Source organism: Marmota flaviventris, chromosome 3 (genome assembly GCF_047511675.1).
Source record: "Marmota flaviventris isolate mMarFla1 chromosome 3, mMarFla1.hap1, whole genome shotgun sequence".
Lineage (NCBI taxonomy): Eukaryota > Metazoa > Chordata > Mammalia > Rodentia > Sciuridae > Marmota > Marmota flaviventris.
In genome coordinates this window covers 102,651,608-102,663,694 of record NC_092500.1, presented here as the reverse complement: position 1 = coordinate 102,663,694, position 12,087 = coordinate 102,651,608, and the positions used below count along the sequence as shown (strand labels likewise).

Genomic DNA, 12,087 nt, shown 5'->3' with positions numbered 1-12,087 from the left:
ACTTTCACATCCTATTCACTACTTGATAGTCCAAGCTTCTTGATCATGCATGGCCTGGAGGCTGCTTCCACTTTGATACACAGACTTTTATTGCCACCACTCTCTCCTCAACCATCTCAATCCACACCATTTCATTATTTAGATCTGGCATCAGCAAACGCTTTATGTAAAGGATCTATAGCAAATGTTTCACATCTTGTGGTCTTTATTCTACCTGTCATAGTCATTCAACTTTGCCACACACACAAAAGCCGCCATAGATATTGTGTTCAGAAATGAGCGTGGAAATCTTTCAATAAGACTTTATACATACTGAAATTTGAATTTCACTTCCAATTCCCATGTCACCAAATATTCTTATTTTTATTTGATTGCTTAAAAACCTTTATTGTCTTGCAAACTGTAAAAAACAGGCAGCAGACCAAGTGTGGTCCTCAGGCCATAGTTTATTAACCCTTCATCTAGATCAATTGTTCTCAACTAGTGCCAATTTTTCCACCAAGAAATATTTGTCAATGTCTAGAGATATATTTATTGTCATAATTGGAGGTGTGCTTCTGACGTCTACTGGGTAGAGGCTAGGGATACTGCTAAACACCCTATAATGCACAGAGAAGCCTCCCCTTCTACCCAACAAAGTGTCCAGTCTATGTTACTAGGGTTGGAAACCCTGATCTAGATATAGGATTACTATACCTATTACATCTAGATATAAAATTACTTAGAAAAGGAGACGTCCCAACAAATCTCCCATTTGTTAAGGTCTTATTTAAATTGGCCCCTTCATAAATTCTAATCCAAACTCTCCAACTGCAATTATGTTTCCCATCCTCACTATCCTATTGTATTTATAGATCTTCCTGGTTCAGTATTTATAATCATTGGATGCATAAGTCCCCTTCTATTACATGGGGAGGTGAGGGACATCTTATTCAACCTTATATTCCCAGGACACTGGCAGCAAGGATCATCCTATTCACCTTTTCCATTCCTTATAGGAAATAGGGTGTTTGCTGGGAGAAACTAGACTAAGAACATTATGAAATGAAATCTCTAAAGTATGAACTCTCTGAAGGCAGGCACCAGATTAAAAAAAAATCAACTTTCATAGAGAAGCTGAATCTATCCTTTAGAGTGGGCATTTTCTCTTCTAGCATGCTGGGTGGGTCAGTTGCCAATAGAAGGTCCCAGGCTGAATGCAGCATGTACTATCTTTGACCAGAAAATCTTGTGGGACTGGAGCTGGTTGATGCTACAATCAGCGAGGAGCTCCATCCAGAGCCAGATATGACTACTTCTTGCAGCCACTCCTAGAAGCATCAATCTTGAAGCCATGAGCATTTATGGAACTTGGTGCAAGAGCTGCTCAACATCACATGAGACTAGGGCAACTGAGGCCACTTTAAAAAAAATAGGTTTGGAAGAATAGCCCAGCTCTGTGTTTGCCCTGTCCCACTCCCATCTTCCACACTTGATACCCTCTGTATTCCCAACTCAGCTTGCCTCCCCAGACTCCAGATTTACTCTCACCCTTATCTTACTTTGTTCTTCCAACGTCATGACTCATCTTTTTCACCAACCCCACAGACTCTGCACCGACTATGGCTCCTCCTCCTTGAATCTCTGGCATCAGCTAGTCCACACCCTGGATGTCCAAGCCAGGCCAACATATTTAATGACTTCTTCCTTGGCCCTTGAACAAAGCCCCAGGCACAATGCATAGCCTCGTGTCCTGCCTCTTGGAGGCTTGGCCCGTTTCTCCTACCCTCCAACTTACCCTCTATTCACATCTGGTTTCCCGCCCATTTCTATTTGTGTACCACCCATTTCCCATTTCTGCCATGTAGCACTAGATTCCTGTCTTCCCCTGTGGTATAGTCAAGGTAGTATGTGAGCAAACCCACCCAAACATTTTAACAGGAAATCAGAAAAAGGGAGGGAGGCCACTCCCTCATGTCAACTGTATGGGAGCCTCTGAGACACATACAAAGCATTAAAAGGAAATGACATATAAGGAAACAGAAATTGGAAAGGATAATGGACCTATCAAGGAGTACACAACTAATATGGGTAGAGCTGGGCCTGAGTTCACATTTCCTGACTCCCAGGCCAGTAGTCTCATCTGCTATATCATGTCAGTGGGTCTGGCTTATAGACAGCTTCTGGCTGAGAATCCCAGGCTTGAAGGACTTTAAATGTCATCTATGCTAGACACTGACTGATGCTAGAGTCCTAGCTGAAACTTCCCTGCTGAGTGGCCGGCCAGCCAGCCTCTGCAGCAACACCTCCCAATATAAGCATATCAACATTAGTAAACTCTATTCTATTTTAAGCTCTTACCTAATTCCCGGAATTCATTTTACCAACCCATCTTCATATTACCAACTCACTAGTTACATCTGTTGCATCTAAGCACACATGTATGTGTACAAACATATTCGCACACACACACACTGATTATCTCTCTTCTTATGACAACTCTCCAAACACTTGCCCCAAATGATCTCTTCCATGCTAAACAACCTGTTTCCTTTATTCTTCCTCTAATAAGAGAATTTTCATATTGTTCTTTTGAAGTTTGGATCTTCAATGTCCCCCAAAGACCCATGTGTTAAATTGTTGATTCTCAGCCCATGCCACTAGGAAGGTGGTGGGACTTTTTTAAAGTGAGGTTTAGGGAGAAGTCTTTGGACCACTGGATGTGAGCCCTTTAAGGGCAGAGTGGGACTCCAGTTCCTTTATCTTCCTCTCTTTTGCTTCCCAAGGATGAGAAGAGTAGTTCTACTCTATTGCTGCCATGATGTTCTGTTTCCCACCTCCCACCACTAAAGGGCTAAACACACTGTGTCTGCCTGGTCACGGACTGGAATTTCCAAAACTGTGAGCCAAAATAAACCTTTTCTCTTTACAGGTTGATTATCTTATTTATTTGTTATAGTGTCAGAAAACTAATACATACTTGTTTTGGCCTCCATCCTCTGAGTCTCCCCTAGATTCTTCTCACAGAGTGGCTTCCCTAATTTCTACTGCACATAATAAGACTACAGCATCCTCAGTCTCACTGCTTGTCTGGGGCAGGATCTCCACCATGAGGTCAGTTGCCCCTGGGAGCTCATGTTAGGTCTAGTGCTTTCATCTTCACTACAGGATCCAGGAAAACATGAAATAGGTTGGAGACTCCGAAACACTAGCCAAGAAGAACTGAAACAGGTTTGTGTATCAGTGGCCCTGCCAAACATTTCAGAAATATTAGTAAATATGCACCCATCTAGAGAGGCAACTCAAATTCCAATTGATCCTGCAGGACATACAGTTGACACATGGTCAATGTGCTAGACCAGCTTGAGGTGGAGTAAAGGTAGTGATTCACAGGTCCCAGTGGCTCACTTCATCAGATGGAGTAGTTAGAAGAAACACTGAGTTGTGCTTCAATGATTCCTATCCAGAAATCACTGTAGTTCAAGAGCCTGCCATCCATGGAAAAGCAGCTTAAGCAGCATCCTGAGCAAGGGACTGACTTCTTACTGGAATCTTGATTGAGCTGGGTTTTATGTTATTTTTCACCCTATGTCTCTATTACAGATGCAATTTCAAACCAACCTACTTGATTAGGCAGAGCATTTCCTAGATGTGCACAGGGCAGCCAAAGACTGAAGTATGACATCCTTCAGTGGCTATTGCTGGCTTTGACTGCACAAAAAAAAAGGAAATAAGGCAATATTTACTCCATCCAAGGAGTTAAATGAGCTACACTTGGCAGCTCAAGGAGCTCATAGTTTGGGTATTCTTTTCTGGTGCCTCTTAGTCCTTGCTCTATACTTGTAATAACTGAATTTATGCTTGATATCACATTTCAATCTTGCCACATCTGGGACCCAGGTTTCTGATTTGTTCCCTATAGCTGGTTTTCAGCACAATGCCTTTCTCTTAAGTGATGATATTCTGCTATATTCTTTATAGCCTTCACTTTTTCCTTTTCTCAGGACCCTAGGACAGCATCCAAGTTCCTGCTACCACCTCCCAGACTTCCTTCATGCCAGTAAGCATGTTCTCTGTACTCATAAACCCCATTCTTAGGTTCTACACTCCTGTTAGTCCTCATGGCTTTAACCTGTGCCATACCTCCCAATGTCTGCCTCTGTTTGCCCTTGTTTCTAATGGCTGACTGCCCTCTAGCAGAATGAGTGGCTTTCTTGACTCCCTGTTAGCAGTTGGGTTGACACCAACCCAAGCCTAGGGACCACTATTGCTTCCAAGGATCTCCAATTCTATCTGAGGTTGCTATTTTCCATGATTCTTTCTGCTCAAAGCAGCTTCAGAGGGGAATAAATGAGAGGACATACTGAAAAAAGGGGATGTGAGCTAGATGAAAAAGAGAGATTCCAGAACATGACAAATAGTCTTTTTTCCCCCAACCCAAGTTATAAGATGTTGATACTACATACCCACTCCCTGCCCCCATTCCCCTCTTGCCTAATCAGACCCTGATTTTTGCCAACAGTGAGGACTAGGTCAGCACCATGGACAGCTAGGACTAAACCATTAAGTTAAGGCTGTACTTGAAATGTTCCTGCTTTTTTCTTTGGCATACACTAATGACAACTAATAAATCACCCCTGATTTATATGTACCAGCTCTAAGGGTATTTGAATTCAGGGGAAACAATCTGGTGCTTGGTTGTCTTGAGGATGTGTTTAAATTCACAATGAGCTATTTTTGCTTGAGATATTTTTTTACAGAAATAATAACTCTCCCTTTTGCTAATCAATGTGATAAACAAAGATACAGCCTCTCTTCTTCCATGGCTACCTCCAGAATTAAATTTAACAGCAGTACTCTGCTTAGGCAGAGAGAACAAATGAGATAGTTACTTTTTCATGGAAAACAGGTAAAAATTTTCCAGCAAGTGTTTCTTTGAGATGTCTATTTTAAGAAATTTCATGAGGAGTAGGTTACAAGGTGAATATCCAACCTTTCAGAGAACAAGAATCAGGAGTTTCAACTGAGTGGCTGCTCATCAAATGCCAAACCACACAGTGTATTCCAAAACAAGCTGAGCTTGTCTCCAGATTTCACGTGTTTTACAACCCCATCCTATTCCTGAATGTCACAGCCACCTCTATGAAAACAATGCTCTTTAGTTAAACTAAGTAGAAAAATATAGCGAAAGGATCCTTTGCTATTCTCTTGGTAAAAGAAGACATTTTCTTAAGAAAAACACTGGTGAAGATCAAAGCCCAGCATTGTTTTAGACTCTCTCCAATTTCCAAAATACCATTTAAAAAATAATTACACCCACGATTTATGCACGATTCATTAGACAGCAAGATAAAATGCACTGCTAAGTTTTAATTGCATTGAAAGAGTAGACACCATGAAAAATACTCCCAACTTTTTGGGATTATAACCCAGTCTAGTAACATTTTCATCACAATATAAACTTGTTCAAAGAGTCTAAGTTTATTAATTTATAACAACATTTTAGTTCCATAATTTGATAGACCTCTGAAGAAATTTTTTTTAGTGAAGCAATGAGATCAAGTAATGTATTACCAATATTTAAGCTTTATTTGTGAAAGCTAATAGGCTTGAGTCACAGGATCCCCTACCAAGATATTGGAATGCCATACAAAGATTCAGTTCTCTGCAAACTAAAGTGGTTTTAAAGACTGGTTTTCCTCTCTACCACTTTCCCCGTGAAGTAAAAACAGCATTATATTCTTCATACAGATATTGGTAGGGGATCTAATTATTATACACTATACACCATGTATTATCCATGCTGACTGCAGACTGAAGAAAATAGCTACAAAATTTTATATAATATATAATATATCTTGCAGAATATAAACAGCTTTTTGGTAGGTGTGAGTGGCCAAATAACCAATCTGAAGGAACAAGGTTGGTAGAATGAGCACCTGAAATGGTCTTAGGACAGCAAGGTCTGTTGGGGCCATCCACCTATCATTTTGGGTTTTGAATGGCATCTACCATTAGGACCCTGAAGCCGGCAGCTGCCTCTAAAGAGGGAACATGATTCACATCATCGATGCAGTGCTTGGTCGTCAGTGTCTCCCCAGAATGGTTGTCCAAATGCATACCTGTAGTCTTCAATGGTGTTTTCTCTCCTAGCAACAGTTTTAACCTTTTGGCGTGGATTTTGCCTTGATAATGGGAGTCAGCCACCACCGCTGAGGTAAAAGACATGTTACACAGTGTGCAGCACTTATTCTTATCCACCATATCAGCATCACTTCCCTGTGTGGGGAGGAGAAAAAGAACAATGTCAGAAGAAACCCACATTCTACGATCTCTTTTTCCTGCAAATGAGATTGATCACAGACTACCTTATAGAATAAATCTATTTTTTAGTCTGAAGCCTCTTTCGTTCTCCATGATAAAAACTTACGATTTTGAAATACATTGATTTTGTGACTACTAAAGCCAGATGCTGGAATTACAGGAAAACTTTGCAGGTGTGAGTTACCTGGAAAAACAGGGCGGGGGATGGAGCCCACAATTAGGCGAAAGCACATTGTGTCTGGCACCGTGAGGAAAAGCAGTCTCTAATTGCACCCATTATACTCATTAAAGTAAGTAAAATATCAGAGTTCACATGGCCTGAATTATTTAGCAGAAATTATCATTTGGCATTCAGCTCTGCCTTTGCCCAATTTTAGCCTCACCAGGATACATGGCTGAGATGTTCAAGATTTTTCTTTTTAAGATTTCTTTAAGTACTTGAACATTTTTCATAATTAACTCGAGTATAGATCAGAAAGCCATGGTGACCATGCTGGCTGAATTTTCTAGACAGAATTTATGTAATTATTTTTTCCTTTTCTTTAAGAAAGGTGATTCGTTAAATGCTGCATAAAATGCTTAAATCCAGTTTGATTTTCATACTTTTGTAAGACTTAATGAAAGTGAATCATGACTCAGAAAAAAAGAAATCATTTGTCAGACCATGTGACCTGACCATTGAGCACCCAGGTCATCAATTACCTATACTTATGTGAGGGGAAGATTAATCCATTGCCTGCCCTCCTGCCTAGTTGGAAATTGAGGGTAAAGTGGACTCTTAGATAAGGAGTTAATCTATTCCTTAATGGAACCGCAATAGCAAAGCATCTCATTGTTGAAGAGCCAGAGATGAGTATAAGGCCCCACAATAGCCCCCTTTCTGATTCCCAGAATGCTTAGAGAATGTAATTTAAAATTGGATGGGGAGGAGGAAAAAGGTGGGGACAGCAGGGAGGAAGAGAATTATATATATATTAATATATAATTATATTAATATATATTAATATATATAATATATAATTATATTAATATATATTAATATATAATATATATTAATATATAATTAATATATATATATATTATTTTTTGCATAATAATAGGATGCCCAGACTGCCTGAGAGAGCCTTGCCTTGCAAATTATGTGGTAGTTAGAAAATTAACTCCTTCCTCCTTAAGGTGTTAGTCTGCAATATCTCTGATAATTAGCTTTTGGTCCCTGGGAGACAGCTGTGTGTGTGTGTGTCCCAGAAGACCTGCAGTTGAGAGTTGGGCATAAAGGGAACAACACTGGACTAAATATGTTGAATCAGGAGCAGGTGGTCAGTGAGAAGTAGTGGATCCCATGAAGAGAGGAAGAGCTTTCCCAAAAGGTCCTCTCCTGGTAGGCACTAAGGCTGTGCCTGCTAGGGACATCCTGGTGGAGGGTTTAAAGTCAAAGGTGCTTTGAGTTTTGACCTAGGGAATAATCGCTTGTACACCTTTGTGTGGTACACTATTGGAGACCAAATGGACCAGGCAGAGTAAAGCAGAGGGTGGGAGCGGGGAACGGAGCTGCAGAATTTCTGGTCTCTCACCCACCTCTTCCGCCAAGCCTAGGAAATGGCACAGAATACTATTAAAGGGATAAACCAGGGGAAGGCATATCACAGAATGACTGGAAGATTCTAACTCATTAAATAGAAGTTGATAGTTGAGAGGAAATGAAGGACCAAATCTGGTACTTTTTCACTGTTTGTTAAAGTAGGAGTAAGTAATATCCTCTATTTTTTTTAAATAGAAAGATTGTCAAGGTGAATGTGGATACTTGAACTATTCTATGTTCACCTACTTATGAATGATATAGATTGAAGAATGTAATTTTTTAAAATTAAGCACAATATGATGGACATCATTATCCAAAGTTCATGTATGAAAACACGAATTGGGTGTCAACCTACTTTATATAATACAAAAAAAGTACATATATAAAGACATGAATTGGTGTGAACATACTTTATATACAAAGATATGAAACATTGTGCTCTATATGTATAATAAGAATTGTAATGCATTCCACTGTCATGTATTTAAAAAAAATAAAATCAATTAAATAAAATAAAAATTAAGCACAATAAAATCATAGGCCAAATTTTAGTTCACAATTTACCTCTTAAGAATCTGTACATCTCTTTTGTTGCTTCCAGTGAAAGTTTCAGTCAAGCCTGGCCTTTCTCTCTAGGGTTTTAACATAAGAATTTTTAAAAGAAAAGCTAGAAGCCCAGACACAGTGGCTGGTGTCATTATACCAAGGATACTCGGCACTAGTTTCCAGAGTAAAAAACTGCTCTTAAACTGGATAATGATCTATGGATTTATCATTCATGCATTCAACTTATTTTTAAGGGCCTAGTAAGTGTGCTAGATGCTGTGCTAGCTGCATGTTATGCTACTCATTGTTATCAAAGAGGTTGGCACCAGGAGAATTGAAGAGGGCAGACAGAAAATATGGGAGAACATAATAATTGAGGAAAATATAGCTTCTTTTTTGACTCTTCACAAAGGAAGGTAAAAGACCAACAATGAAAACTGAGTCTGTTTGTGTGGATCTTCACTGTACCCAGCATGCCTTTCCTCTTCAATTCTTGTCTAATCCAGTCTCACAATAATGTATATGCATAGCTTAGATTAATTATCACTTCTTTATCATAAAGTTTCTTCTGACTTTTTTTTACTGCCTTGCAGAGATGAGAATCAGTCTTTGAGTCCTCTGGGTATTCTACATATTTTTTAAAAAAATTTAAGTGTAACACTAAATTATTACATTTGTTTGTTTTCATATTTTTCCCTTTCATGAGACTTCAAAATTCCCTTAAAGTCAAGTAAATGATTTCAGTAATAGAGAAGACCCAGAACCTACCACAAACAGGGACCTTCCAATGGAATGAACAGAGGGGAGGACTGGGTTGTGGAGTTAATAATCTGCATGATATAAAAGTTAAAAGAAGAGACAAGTCCTGCAAGGAGGTCTAGTTGCAAACCAGAAATTTTTCAGGAGTGTCAAGAAGATGGCCAAGAAAAGAATCAGAGGTTTTAACAATTCATGAACTAACCTGAGGGTTCAAGTAGGCATACAGATTTCTACTGTGTATGTTAGTTTCATGATGGTATTTTGAATACACCGTCCTAGATTTCATTTCTGCTTTCCTGGGAAATTGTATTCATCTCACATATAGAAAAGTCAAAGACTAATGTAAGAGGAGAACCAATGGTAGTGCAATGAAATATGGTTATGACATCACTGTAGAAAAGAGACCTAGAAAGTATAAATAACATAACAGAGGGGCTGTGATGTCCTGAGAAATTAGGCAGTAAAAGACAGGCTGTATGGGAATTTATTGAGGGGTCCAGTGTAACTCACATGATGCAACTGTAAATGCCACCAACTTCTACTGCTTTAATGACTCTGATGGAGATACAACTACCCTGAAAGAATCTCAATATTAATCACACACCTACAAGGTGCAAAAATATAATTGTGTGTTCTTAGCTATCTAAATCCCAATTTAATGGCTCTTCAAGACTACAGATCATATCATCTTTACTAGTCTCTCACTGCGCCCAGAACAAAGTTGATATATGTCCCAGGGTGGAAACTCCATAAATTTTGATGAACTGACCTCAAGAAATACATTTTAAATTTCTGGTTTAAAACTTGAGAATGGCCCCAAGCTATCATGTAAATGAAGAGGGAAGCTAAGATTATCTTAAAATAAGGGTTTTGAACTGGAGGCAAAAAAATTTAAATGCAGTGTGCACAATGCTAAAAGAAAAGGGGGGAAAGTTTGTGAAATATCCTAAGGCTACTTAGTCAAAGAATTTTGAAAAGTTAAGAAGTTTTCAATAGAATTCATTGAGGGTGTAAAACCCTAGCTGAGTCTGGCAAGTTTAAATCTAATCTTTTTTTAAAATAAGGTTATTTTTTTCTTCTTGATTCCTACAATTGGCTTTAACTTTATGTAAACAAATCTGAGAGGCACAATTACTTTCAAAAGGGTGGAGTGAGGAGTTTTGTGAAACTTGTTTCTAGGAAAACAATTATAACTGCTAAAAATATTTTAAAAACAATTATCTAATACCTCTAGAAATTGTCTTAAAAGCAAATAGCACATTAAGAGATGTTCATTGAAGAAAATTTACTAAATCTCAAGAAGAGGGTTAGGTACTCTGGCTACAACCCTCTCTCTCCTGCATCAATCACCTAATTCAGCATGATGGAAACTCCATTCTGATGGAATGTCTCTCTCTCTCTTTCTCTCTCTCTCTCTCTCTCTCTCTCTCTCTCTCACACACACACACACACACACACACACACACACAGGTCACCCTCTCCCATCAGCACCCAATGACAGGATACAAGGGAAGGTAAGCTACCAGCTTTATTCCTCATGGCTTCCAGCTGCAGAAGCTAAATTTCTGGCAATGTGACTGAGACATAAAGCACACCCTTCCTCAATGCACTCATAGGACTGAAGCTCTATACCAGGCATAATATCCTATGAATATAGAGGTCCTCATTGCATTTGCCTCAACTCATTTGTAGGGATGACAACCTGAGAAGACCAGAGACTAACATCCTTTACCAGCTAATAAGAAAGATTGTCAGACAGAGAAGCAGATCACTATTCTGTCCCCCTCTCTGGAGCAGTGGTTCACAGTTCTTTCCATGAGAACAGAGGAGAAAGTGCAGAGTCCGTAAGAAGAGATGATTCATAAACTGCTTTCAAAGGACCTATTTGAAATAGTGTGTAGAAAACTTTAGGTCTAAGGGTATTTTAAAAAACAATGAAAATTTTAGGAATAATCAATTAAAAGAAATCTAATAACTCAGTAGAGCAACTAGTCAAACCATGTGGCAATGATCTACCAGAGAGAGGTGAGAAAATAAACAACTAAAAACACTTAAAAGACCCTAAAAGCTAGGTAATTCCAGGAGAAGCAGATAGCTTAAAAAAGAAGATCAGAGAAAGAAACAGTCAAAAGAGCCCTGCAAATACCACTGTCATCCCAGACTGACGGCACATTTTTAAGTCTGTGCCTTTGAGCAGTGACAGTAGTGGCTGCACATTTACAAACAGATGTTACTAAAAAAAAGTCTAGCCAACACACTGGGCAAATAAATAGGCAAACACTAGAAAAAAATAATCCCAGGAGGGGGATCAGCATCTAGCATTGCTACAATATATTACCAAAAATATCCATGTTTCAACAGCAAAATTCACCCAAGATGCAAAAAACAAACACACAAAACAAACCATAATGAAACAAAAATAAAAACAAATAAGCAAACACAAATACAGGGAAGTTCAATCCATACCAAGGGAGAAAATAAAGAGGGTTCAAAAGACATCAAAGTAAAATCTTTGCACATCAAAAACTTCAAATAATTTCTGATTGTATTCAAATAACTAAAGTAAACTATGCATAAAGAAATTAGGAAAATTATCACATCTGCAATAGCCTCAAAAAATGGGAATCAATCTAACAAAAAAGGTGGAGGACCTCTTCAATGAAAACTGTAGAACACTAAAGAAAGAAATCAAAGAACACCTTAGAAGATAGAAAGACCTCCCATGTTCTTGAAGAGGCAGAATTAATATTGGTAAAATGGCCATACTACCAAAAGTGCTATACAGATTCAAAACAACCCCCATCAAAATTCTAATGAACTAAGAACAAAAAAACTAAAAAATGAAGCTTTGGAATTCATTTGGAAAAATAAGAAACCCAATATAGCTAAAGCTATCC

At 38.6% G+C, this 12,087-nt stretch overlaps 1 protein-coding gene across 1 annotated transcript in view; it reads right to left on the bottom strand.

The window, feature by feature from the left end:
• Positions 1-12,087, bottom strand: part of Zmat4 (zinc finger matrin-type 4) — a 245,704-nt gene that overhangs the window by 90,235 nt on the left and 143,382 nt on the right. The window contains exon 3 of the mRNA XM_027939280.2: positions 6,102-6,258. Within this exon, the coding sequence (XP_027795081.1) occupies positions 6,102-6,258 (157 nt within the window). The remainder of the gene's footprint in view (positions 1-6,101; positions 6,259-12,087) is intronic.